This window comes from Antedon bifida, chromosome 3, assembly GCF_963402885.1.
Source record: "Antedon bifida chromosome 3, ecAntBifi1.1, whole genome shotgun sequence".
NCBI lineage: Eukaryota > Metazoa > Echinodermata > Crinoidea > Comatulida > Antedonidae > Antedon > Antedon bifida.
Genome location: NC_136228.1, coordinates 13,107,600 through 13,120,961, shown reverse-complemented (window position 1 = coordinate 13,120,961; position 13,362 = coordinate 13,107,600). Strand labels below are relative to the sequence as shown.

Below are 13,362 nucleotides of genomic sequence, written 5' to 3'. Positions count from 1 at the left end.
CACTTTCGATGTTAGTTCTGTTTCAGCACGTAACCATGCATATGGGGTATCAAAATGACCGCAATTGTACCGGGAATTTAATTTTGCTTAGGCTAGGGGTAGTAAGCTATCAAATTGACCAGAATTGTGTGGTAGGAAATTGTTATAAAGTATTTTAATTAGCCCTAGAAAGGGGGTGGGGATGTAGGCCTGTCACCAAGACCGAAACTGTACTGGGAATGTTTTAAACTACATCTGAAAACAGGCACTGAGGGATTATGAGTTGGTAGTGATGGCTAACATAATTTGTACTGGAAACGTCTTAAACACAATCACCCAGTATCTGGGATGTGTTGGGAGGGAGGAAGAGGGGCGGAAATACTGGCGTAATGAAGTATAACGTGATTGGAATTGTACTAGGAAAAGTTACTACATTTGAACTGTCCATGGGAGGAGTTTGTTTTTGTGGCTGGGATGGTGATAGGAGAAAGAAGGCTGGGGGCCGCAGTATCTAAATTATATATATCAGCCAATATGACACCTATTCATTTACACAGTTTACAACGTACTTAAAACATAGGCCTATCATAGCTATGTATACCCCTAACCCTAAAGTTGAATTGACATTTGTCCTGGGAAGAATTTGTTTTTAAAAAAGAGTGTGGGATGTTATTGAAGAGGGGTGGAGGTTGGCGGGTATAGGGACACTGGGGTCTGAGAAGGCTTTAAACTAATTTAGAAAGCCGCCCTGTGGCGGATGTAATTGCCAGTAAGGTATAAATACACTCGTTTTATATTGTGGTCCTGTCTGAGATACAAACATTGAAATACAAGTTTCACTTTTATGAAAAGAAATGAGATCTATAATTTAGATTTAGAATTAATTGTTGCTGAATATTTGATATCAATGTAAGTTGTTCCATACTTTTGCAACTCCAACTTTGAACGATTAGGTAATTCAAGGGTCATAGTAGGGGTATTATATATCTATTATATACAGAACATTGACCACTTTAGACAGCCTTATATTTAGACAATCCTATGAGAAGTGACTATTTTAGAACATTGTGTTGAAACAACAAAAATTATTTAAATTTATTTTTTAGTGGCGGCCATTTTGAAATCCAAGATGGCCGACAGATTATCGCTATACATAGTTAAGATTGTATAATGTGTAATACCATCAAAACGGACTTGTTCCACATTCATAATTTGTGTTATTGGTGATATTCTGGTTTTAAATAGGGTTATTTGAGTATTGGCGGCCATCTTGAATTTGGTCCTTTAAATTTCTCTAGAAAAAATGGCAACATATTTTTTTTCATTCCTTATATTATCAAGATATGAAATAAAGTCAAAGTTTGCTTTTAACAAAAAATATACACGACATTCATATAAACGACATACCAGCCTACATTATAAATACAATTCATAGGATGGGCATTTACCCAATTAAATTAGTGTTTCCACTAATAAGTTTAATAATACAATGACGCAAATGTGTTGACATCACAAGCGGCGGATCATCTAAGCTGACGCTAGTGGAGAACCAGACTAGAGCCTACATGATGGCTTGATAAGTATACTTTCATTATCAAAATGCATTGAAGCATTATCGTCACAAATGTAAACAATGATAGGAATCTAATCCGCAGTAGGCCTACAGTTACTTTTAAAATTATTATTTCATTTCCTTATACGATGTACGCGAATACCGTAATATTACATTTTTGTTTTAAAAGTATAAGTATGTTGAATAAACAATGCGAGTGTAGCAATTATACATGTTACCGTGTTAGTATTGTTTGTTCTAAAATAAAACAAATAAAGAAACAGTATACCGTGCATTAACAAAATTGTTTCTTGTGGTAGCAGCAATCAAACAAATAACAAATGTTAATGTAAAGCTCTGTCTACACTATCAAATTAGTTTGACAAAAAAAGTGTGATGTGCCCAAATACGGTAGTGATATGACATCATCGTGTCCATATAATGGGCACATCAAATTGTTTTTGTCACATAAAGTTTGATAGTGTAGACAGAGCTTAAGATAGAATCAATGTCAGATACATTATTAATATAACTATTAATTCTCGATAAACACTGTCATTAATTTTACAAGCCTACTACCCATTGTACAATACTGTTACAATAGAAAAACATATTATTCATTTTCATTATTCAGCTCTTTCTTTCCTGATTTACCCTAAATGTCTATTACTTATCTCCACTATGTTAAAATAAACTATGGTCTATAGAATCATGGGGGAATCTATTCAAGTTTCAGTACTGATACAATTGTATGAGGAAACAAAAGGACAAGAGAATCAGTCAGAAGTGAACAACAACTCAATTTACAAAGAAATACTTTATAGTATTGGGCAGTGGTATTAAGTAACGATAGGGACAATAATTGTAACTGTTGTGCAGTCAGTCGTTCACTTATTACAGTCACTGCTAATGCTATACATTGTTATGTATTATACAACCTATCCTGAAATTTAATGGAGATGTCGGCTAAACGTTTTCCAAACTTGTTTCGCCTGGTTGTAGGTCTCTTTTTGACGTGTCGGAATCATCAGGTTTGTAGGCATATGCATGTTTTTACCAGTCACCTGGTATCGGGATTCTATTTTACCTTTGAAAAGCTAATTTTTTTTCATTAATGGACAAGAGAAAGAAAAGTTAAGCTTGAAATAATATTACAATCATTATTTCATTGTATATTGAAAAAGAGATACTAAAAATATAAGGTATTTTTGGCGTTACGTTTTTTACATGACACTATGGTCTGAGTAATCAACATATATTACTTGTACTTATTAACTATTTCGAAAAATAAAACGCTGCTATCCAATTCACATTTATTCTTATTTTGTTGCTATTAAGTGTTGATAATTCCAGTCTTCAGATGACTGCGATAGAAATTCAGTCTGTTAAGAAAATGTGTTTATATTTTTAAGATCCATTAGATATAGTCGTTTTTTTCTGGCACACCACTGGTGTAGTCAATTAGTTGGTTTCGAGGATATGCACTTCAAGAAGACAGTGACATCAGAGATTTATCAGTTGGAATATTGTACAAGAACATCGATGGAAAAGATAACGTGACTTGGGATGATGCTGGATATACGAGTGATGGAACTGTGAGAGAGCAAAGGATTGATATGTCAGACGGTAAAATATTTCACACAAGCAGCACAATTATATCCCGTGTACATAACTCATTCACGTATCTAGGCGTTGATAGCTTACAAATTCAGACTGAGAGAGTTGGTGTCTTCTCATTTGAAGCAAAGAAAAATGGAGTAGTCACAAATTCAGCAATTGTCTTGACATCCGCTTCTGGTGAGTAATGCCATGATGTATCTCATCTTATCTTGTATTTTTATGGAGATCAACATTTTATGATGTTTTAAAAATATAAAATAACACACCAGCATACATTAGTACTACTATTAGTTGACACTGGTGTAATTTTACAGCCAGTATTGAAATGCAGTATAGATCCATAACAGTCGGTATTGGAGAGTCTGTCACTATCAATCTCAGTAGTGATATCAACGATTTACGTTGGAGACATAATTACGGTGAAGAAATACACAATCTGAGGGGTAATACGTCTGCTTTGATTGAAAACATACGAAGAAAAGATGATGGCGTATATGAATGTTATACAGGTGATATCCCGGATGGTAACCATGGTATCGTGAGGCTGATTGTAAGAGGTAGGTTTTTAATTACAAATCATGACTTTTTGATTGATTACGCTGTAATTGCGATTATCTAAATCTTCCAATCACTTTGCACAATGATATACAAAAAAATTTGAAACTATTGTGTTTGTACGATTTGTTTGACGTTTATTTGCAAACTAGTTTAACGGTTTTAAATGTAAGTAACATATTTATAATAAGTTTATATTTAACTTCAACTTTATTCACAAATATAATAGCTTACATACAATAGTTGAGCACACATTTAAAAATTTGTTTATTATCTTGTCCTTCACCAAAATGGAATCCTCCAAACTGTGAAATGGACTGTCCCGGATGTTATAATGGTGGAGTGTGTGACGATAATACGGGTGTCTGTATTTGCCCAGCAGGATTTATAGGCGATGCTTGCGAAAATGGTAATAGCCTAATTTATATTCATATAGCATGTAATTTATCATGTTTAAGTTAATTTAATGCAATTAGGCGTACTTACAATGCTATTTTTTTCTTTATATTTTCTGATGAAGAAACTTTCTACGCTACATACATACACACATAAAGAAATGGAAAAGTTTAAAGTGCTATGTTATATTGTTTTTTGACTTGTTACGACTACTACTACTCACGTTTACTCCCTTTTATTAGTATATTGTATTTTTTCTTATGTACAATATTGTTATTGAAATTTATTTTGACCAAATACATAATACGACTTTATGTTTAAATGTAAATATAAAAGTAATTACATAATCGTCCTCAAGCTTAACTACAAACAGCAGAACATTGGATTTGGCCTTCTGTGTAGCCAGCAGTGTAGTGCCTATCCAGATCAGCACAGTGGAAGACAATACCAATAGTCTTTTCGAATTAGTTAAAGTAAACACACTATTCCGATCCCTTACCATTACACCATATTATCACTGTCTGAAAGTGATTTTGTGATTAAACTATTATGTTTACTTTGACAATGATCTGAATGAATGCAACATCGTTAAACACAACGGTGAATATTCTTTATAATAGAAAAAGCTCTGTATTATACCTTTTACACCACCGAGCTTAGAACAAACCCGTGTCGTGTTCGGTTAAATGCCCTCTCACGCATGAAGAAACACTCTAGTAACGGTCTGCTTTTTGTACCTCCTACGATTTTGTTTTATGGCGATACAAAAAAATGAGTCTGCTCGTGAAGAATATATACATCTTTAAATAAAAATGAATAAAAAATAAACATACGTTTCATAATATTAAATAATTGAATAAACAAAACCAGTCTTATCTTAATTGTATGTAAATTAAATGCTATTAGTGAGCGAGGATAAAAACCAACCGGGAAAACATACGCGGGACTGTTTACACCGCGAACACGGGTTCTTCCCGAGTTGATTTGACTCTGAATACATTCAATCCGCATCACTTACCCGGGTGTTTCAGTGACCCGGGCGGCTAGTTTTTTCCCAAAGACTTTCTCTGAAAGACACGTGAAAGATAGCCGAACTACTTCCTAAATATAACTAAAACTTAACCCTCTAAATAATCTCTCACACTATGAAGTAAAAATAAGTTGGTCATGGGATTCAAACCTTATACATTGACATGCAAAGTTCATAGTCTAATCCATTCGACTACAAGCGTATTAAAAAGTTCATTCAGAGGGCGAGCGCAGAGCAGATGAAACATGATGCATATTCATAATAATGCTCCCTAAATAATTCCTGCAATACATCCACAGTATCCCAGCGTAGAACTAGATTTTGCAAGTCACTGCCATCGTGCAAAAGGTCTGGCAATCTCCGATGTAATCTTATATACAAAATCCTATGTCTTATTTTTAATTTTGTAGGTTGTGGAAATAACAACTGGGGGCGTGACTGCAACGTTGTTTGTTCTACTAGTGGGAATTGCAGAGGAGCTCTTTTATGTCCACCTGACCCAGTTGGTTGTGCATGCATCAATGGTTTTGGAGGAAACAATTGTAATACAGGTTGTTATGTAATAATTGTTGTTATTTTGGCTATGACAAAAATCAAAAGACAGTAGACCAATTAAAACTGTGTGTTTTCTATATTTTTTAGCTTAACACTACCGTATTGCAACAATTCGATTTGGTTTAATAATTTAGAAATAGATATTTAATAATAAAAATGTCCTGAAAGCTGTTTTTTTATAGAATACAACGTTGTTACCTACATACATAATGATTTCCGAATGGACAATTTGGAAGAATGTAAAAATCATGTATCCACTATATTTGTCACAATCACGTTGAAAGATACCTTCACATCTCAGCTGTTTCTGATACTATTATGACATTTTAATATTTTACTTGACATCACCAAGGCTTTTGATTTAGTAACTAAACATATATTTCCTCTGTGGTCTTACGGCCTGATGATTCTCTTTAGGATTGGATACCTACCTAAACTGCATTATCACATATAGATAAAAGTCACGTGTACGGCGCTGAACCATTTCCTATCACAAACAAGAACGTGCCCTTGCCTCAATTTCTTTGGCACGTTATTTGAAACTCTCGCCATCAAACGTTCCTTCTCTGCGTACAAGGTATCTATCTCAACACATTATACGAACGGAAAGGTTATCTTATTGATATTAAAATCTTTATCTTAAATCTATTTAAGAGTGCATGTTTGGATACTATGGAGAAATAATGATAAAATAAGATGTGAAAACTGTAAACATATTATTATTTTTGATGGAATAATACTGAACGACGTTTTATAGTGTGTGCAGCTGGATACTATGGAGCTGATTGTCGCCAAGAATGTCACTGTGACGCCAGTGATTGTAATACATACACTGGATGTTCATCCGGATCAGACTGTTCGTCTGGATACACTGGTGATACTTGTCAAGGTACTGTATACTCTAAAAGTATATACTTCTGTGAAAGTACCACAATTTGTTACTTAGCAAAATAGAATTTTGTTAAGTATAGTTATTAGCTATGGAGCGGATTGTCGAAAAAAATGTAACTGTGACGACAGCCAGTGTAATTAAGTAGCAGCAGGGAGCAACTCCCTGGTAGCAGGGTGTACTTCGGGTCAACACGTGTTTCTGGTTACACAGGCAATAACTGTCTAGGTACAGTAATAGTATATCAGTTCTTGTCTTTGCCTTTTTTCCTTTTCCCCCTTTCAGAGACTTTATTCAATAATATTTAATTCGACTCATTTCTCCTTTTGATCATATATACAAGATTTAGAAAACATTTTCTCAGTGTCATGCATTTTAGATTATAACCGTGCATAAAAAATACAGTTTAATCAAAGACAGTAGAAATTGAAATACTTCTCATTCAAGAATCAAGAAACTAGTGTACAGAAAAACGATAACTTCTTGGTAAATAACATTAGTCAACTGTACATCATTTCCTTTAATTTAAATGGTTTAAAAACTGATTTTTTGTGTAGTTCCCGAGGCATGTCCGTCTGGATTCTTCGGTGTTTTGTGTAATTACCCATGTCACTGCAGAGGATCTGCAGATTGTAATCGAGACGGAAGTTGCCCTAATGAATGTAATGAGGCTTGGGCTGGATCAAAATGTAGTATAGGTAGGTAACATACATATCCGTACATTGGAATTACTAATTTGTTGATTATGGGTGTTAAAATAAAAAATAACCGCTTTTGATCTTAAAAATGATACAATAATGGAAAAACTAAAACATATAGACCTATCTTTTCTTTTGGAATAGTCTTCTGTACATTTTTCTTTTCAAAATTATAGCATTACCGTACAGTTCTGAACCGCCAACTATTGTGTACCAGACAGCATCCACCCTAACATTTGACGTCACTTGGATTCCTGGTGAAGACTATGGAACAGGAACAATTACAAAGCGGAAGCTATCGTATAAATCATTGGAGATGGATTCATTTATATCAGTAACTGAACCAGAGGATGATGTATTTATTGTTAATAATCTTATCCCAAATACACAATATCAATTCTACTCTCAATTTTCGAGGATGGTTGGTGGTATTGAGGTAGATGGACCAAGTAGTGCACTTGGATCAACAAGCACAGGTAGCTTATAAGACAATTAAATCCGTAAACTTCCAATTATGTATTATCTTACTCAGTAATATGTTTTCTTTTTCAGCTTTTGGGCCTACTATAATTGGAAGATGCTCTTGTACTTCACCATAACTAATTTATCATTGTTGAGCACCAAGTGTCGCAACTGAAAGGTTTGTATTGTATGCCTATGACTCATACTTAATTAATGTATAATGTTATGTAAACGTTTCTTCAATACTTTTATATTTCAGGCTATTTGGGATGGTTATTGTTATGGACTTTGTTATTGTTGAACTTGGAACTTGAACAGATCTGTTGGACGTTTTCAAGGAGAAAAACTGTTACGATTTGATTTTATTTTAATATTTGTTTTACTCAGAATTCTCATGGTTTTATAACAGCATTTTAAAAATACAGTAAAAGAGGAGCATTTTATTAATTTTAATCTAATTCAGTCCACTGCGCTTTGTTCATATTAAGATTTGAATATATATATTTTTAAAATCCGTAGGCCTACTAATAAATTTATTACCCCTTTGATTGTCATGTTTTGCAAGTATTGACATAATTGACATTCGGGATTTTACTAACAATTGTAATTATTTTAGAATAATACAAATAAACAAGGCCATATACATGGCTGCAGTAGCGTGCTCAAATTTTAGTTAGTGTTTACGACCGACCAACCGAACGACCGACCGACCAACTAACTAACCGACCAACCAACCAACCAACCAACCGACATAGTGAGCAGTAGAGTCGCGTTTGCACGCGACTAAAAAGTAACATACCAAAAGGTTTAGATTGATTTTTAAAAATGAGCATTGTGTATGCTAAAAACTTCATTTTTAGGTCAAAGATAAAAATATACTTCTAAAATTTATTGGTTCAGGCAATTCATTACTTGTTCTTGTTTTCTCATTTTTGCAAACTGCATTCCATATTATGTAATTAGATATGTAGATGTACAGTAGTTCATTTTAGTTTTATTATTTAATTATTTAGTTAAAGGTTCATTAACACATCCAATCAGGATTAAATGATAGCCTACGTGATAGTTTGAACAGATAGTTTATTTTTATTTTCAATATTTATTGAAGAAAATCGTCACAAATGACAACAATACATCATTATATAAACACCAAGATTTCGATCCACGGTGACTTATTTTTAAAATTATTATTTATTTCCTTATATGCTTTAGTGTTAAAAGTAAAATATCATTAAATGATTGTATATCGTATTGTGTGAATTCTTTGCCATAAAAAATACATGTTTTGGGGGATTATAAAAATCACCTGGATACAATAAATGAATGAAAAACATTTAGAAACAATCATTTCTAGGCCTACTATCAAAATATTTTGACAAAAAATGTCTGATGTGCCCAAATATGGTAGTGATATGCTTAAATATGGTAGCGATATGACATCATCGTGTCCATATATAGGCACATAACATTTTTTGTCACATAAGGTTTGATAGTGTAGAAAGTATGAGAAATATTCAGTGCTTTCAAACAAAGTATATTTGCATAACAAATCAAATCTATCTTCGTCGTTTACACTCTTTCTCCACATATAATTCTTTTACTTTCTCTATGCTGAAATAAACATTTTAAATAAAAACATTTTACATATAGGCCTATTCAACTTAAATACTTTTGACAGTTAAATAAACAAGGAAACAGTTTTGTATTACTTTTTTTCATTGTTATTGGGTGAGATATCTGTTTCATTGCTTTCTCCACATATAATTCTTTTTCTTTCTCTATGCTGAAATAAACATTTTTAATAAAAACATTTTACATATAGGCCTATTCAACTTAAATATTGTTGACAGTTAAATAAACAAGGAAACAGTTTTTTATTACTGTATTTCATTGTTATTGGGTGATATATCTGTTTTTATTCCTTAAATTGTTAAGTATAATATAGGCTAACGGCATACTAACCGAACATTTTGTCTCTCACGACTTATGTGTATACACACAAGTAAAAAGTTTGTGAACTTCAGTGGATATGTTGGTTAAACGTTTTCAAGACTTGTTCTACTTGATTATATCTCTATCTTTGACGTTTTATTCCGGATTCTCCTCAGGTATGTATTTAGTTACCGGCCATTGAATACTAATTGTAAAAGTTACGAGCGATTTACCGAATTTTTCCGTTATCTAAATTTAAATATAGATAAAATCAATCATGAATATGATGTTTCATTTTTTAAAGATCTTTTAAGATTAAAGATCTAAAGATTAGATATAACAACATATTCTGAAACACCACTGGTTGACAATAATGGTAGTTGGTTTCGAGGATACACTCTTGACAACGACAGAGACATTAGAGATTGATCAGTTGGAATATTATACAAGAATATTGATGGGAAAGACAACGTGACTTGGAATGATACTGGGCCGTATACGGGTGGCAATACTGGTTATGAAAGAACAACAAATATTCCAAGCAATAAAATATTTCCCACAATGTGCACAATTAGATACCGAGTGCACGATGATCACACGTTTCTAGGTGTTGCTGACTTACCTCCGAGTGAAAGAGTTGGTGTATTTTCATTTGAAGCAAAGAAAAATGGAGTAGTTACAAATTCAGCAATTGACTTGACATCCGCTTCTGTTGAGTAAGGTCATGATGTTATTCTCAATTTGAGAATAATGATAATGAATAAATAATATCTAATTTTATTCATACTCTTTAAAACATGTATATTTTGTTTAATAGCTAATACTATTATCTGTTTAACAATATAATTATTTGACAGCCACTATTGAAATGGAGTATAGAACGATAACAGTCGGCATAGGAGAGTCTGTCACTATCAATCTCAGTAAAGGTGGGGATCTTAACGATTTACGTTGGAGACATAATTATGGTGATGAAATACACAATCTGAGGGGTAAAACGTCTGCTGTGATTGAGAACATACGGATGAAAGATGATGGCGTATATGAATGTTATACAGGTGATAATCCTGATGGTAACCATGGTATCATGAGACTCATTGTTAGAGGTAAATCTTTATAAAAGCATTTTCATCGTCAATCAGTAGTAATATTTACTAACAAGGTAGTTTGATACTAAAAGAAGGATTACATATCAGATTAGGATACACACTTGCAAAATAATATTATTCATGTAAATATTTTATATTATAAAGGCGATGCTTGTGAAATTGGTAATAGCTTAATTTATATTGTATTATAATATAATCAGCAGGATTTAAAGGCAATTATTGTTTAACTGGAAATCACATAATTAATCTTAAAATTAAAACGACACTCCGAGAGTGCATACCTCCTACTATAAAATTCTCCTACATAATATTTCACCGAAAAAAAAAAATGTTTTATGTGTCTTAATGCTAGCTGTGTGTGATTTGGTGTAATGGTTATGTAACCAGCCTTTCAATATAAAATAAAAATAAACATTAAACTACGAAGATTAATTATTATCTGGTATTGAAAAAGTATTTGAAACGATAAGATGAGGAAATATGTGAGAATGAGATGAAGTCGCCCCAACCGAGATTCGAACCCGGACCTCCTGCTTGATATGCAGATGTCCGAACCATTAGACCATGGATATAGTTCAAACCCGATTGGATAGCGACTCTTTAACATTCTCGGCGTGGTACGGCGGTGGCCATTGATATCAACTTAGTACGTTCCAGTTTTAATCCGCGATATGTGTAAATAGTAAGTATCACCGCTTAAACCAAAAATCAAAACTAGACCACAATGTATACAAATGTAGCAAAAAAAGACTTGGAAATGTAAAATGAACAACAAAAAAACAAAACAAAAACACACACACGCAAATAAAACGAATCCAAATGGATGTCGTGTTTCCACAAAATATCAAATATCAATGAAAAATACACCCGGAATTTAAATGTGTGTCTATTTTCGACACTTTTTTTCATAACAGTCCGTAAGCAGCTGTAGTTTTATTATTATTCCAACACTGCCGACTGATTGACTCTCTCATGCACATTGTCACTTTCTGATGCGCACCCTAAATCAGCACAAAGTCCTCATATCCAATATTCATTTCACTTACAAAGTAAGAAATACTCCGTATAACAAAATCATGGCCGTAAATAATTCCGAATTTTATTCTTGATACAATTTGTTTTTATCTATATATAAATTTACGTAAGGGCAAAATTCGGTAAATCGCGCGTTACTTCTAGAATTTTTACTCGATGGTATATAAAGTTGGTTCGTACTTCCGGTACTGATTTTAACCACCTGATGTAACCCTGTATACTAATTAAATTAAGTTAGATAATTAGTTATTGACGATTAAAACGAATTTAGGTTCAACGATTTGCCCCAAATAGGGGTGTTTTCCGATCGTGGTATACACTGTCTAATGGATGTCCATCTTGAAAAATACCCGCCACAAAAATGCGAGGAGGCTTCGCATTTACCTATCTCCTCCTACGATAATTGTTTTTAATAGCTGAAAACCGGTTGAACAGCTAGAGTACAGCATCATAATGTTGAAGACAGGCCGATTTTCTTTAAAAAATACTATTTTGATAGATTTAATATACGATTATACAAATGTATTGATTTGCGATGAATGGAACATCCCAATCTCTCAGTCTGCCAGAGTTTGGTTTAACACAAGTAGGTAATTTTATGAGCCCTTGGTTTAACACATACGGTAGGAAAATATATGGGCCCTTTGAGAATAAACTTGAACAATACTGTAAATACCTATTAACTATTTTTGGTCCTCATTTGAATCGAACATTTCTTACTGTGAATGTTCGTACTGTTAGATGTAATATAAAAATATATACAAATAAACTTTATTACTGAGATTGTGGATAGGCTCTACTGTTAGATATATAAACACATTATTATATACAAATAAACTTTATACTGACAGTTCCTTCTCAACGTTTGTATTAATTAATAATTACCAAAAATATAAACGTCGTAGTGGTGTATCGTGACATGTACTTTAATATTTCAATCGATTATGACAGTGACAGTTTTAACAAAGTATTAAATCGCAAATGTTTTACTGTATTTAGAGGTATATTCTTTATAGGCCTATAAAAAATGAAAAAAATATTTCGTTACTGAGTGGATAAAGAATATATTTAAAAATTATTCCTCTTTGTACCTATCCGCTTTCCCATCCCTCAACCCTAATGTTACATACAAAACACAAATTGGGTTTCTTTAAATGAGTCCAAATCCAAAATTTGGACTCATTTTGTGATAAGTTTCTCCTTCGGAAGTAATTCCCAGGGTGCTAATTTTAGTTTACTACATAAATCATCGTGTCTATTTATTCGTTTCTGTAAACGACAATGTATTATAGTCCTGCGGTACGTACATTTGAAATCGCCAGTTTTGTTACGCTGAAATTACTGTGTATTCGAGAACCATCTGTGGGCACGACCTAGATGGTACCATCTAGTTTTAATAATTTGTTAAATTACTTTTATGATGTAATAAAGATGTTTTTTTAAGGATGTAGAAATAACAACTTTGGTCATGACTGCAACAGTAACTGTTCTACTGGTGGAAATTGCATTGGGGTTTTTTTCTGTCCACCTGATCCAGTTGGATGTACATG

The 13,362-nt window shown here is 32.9% G+C and overlaps 1 protein-coding gene and 2 long non-coding RNA genes across 3 annotated transcripts in view; 2 read left to right on the top strand and 1 right to left on the bottom strand.

The window, feature by feature from the left end:
* Positions 1 to 13,362, top strand: part of LOC144838594 (uncharacterized) — a 61,621-nt gene that overhangs the window by 27,709 nt on the left and 20,550 nt on the right. The window contains exon 5 of the mRNA XM_078694019.1: positions 5,543 to 5,683. Within this exon, the coding sequence (XP_078550145.1) occupies positions 5,543 to 5,683 (141 nt within the window). The remainder of the gene's footprint in view (positions 1 to 5,542; positions 5,684 to 13,362) is intronic.
* Positions 6,260 to 7,585, top strand: LOC144838613 (uncharacterized). The gene is made up of 4 exons (XR_013611666.1): positions 6,260 to 6,264; positions 6,445 to 6,576; positions 7,134 to 7,274; positions 7,451 to 7,585. It is a non-coding gene; the product is annotated as an uncharacterized LOC144838613 (long non-coding RNA).
* The window catches only part of LOC144838616 (uncharacterized), a 311,214-nt gene continuing 309,990 nt past the window's right edge, over positions 12,139 to 13,362 (bottom strand). Inside the window, exon 2 of the long non-coding RNA XR_013611669.1 lies at positions 12,139 to 13,172. This is a non-coding gene — a long non-coding RNA (uncharacterized LOC144838616). The remainder of the gene's footprint in view (positions 13,173 to 13,362) is intronic.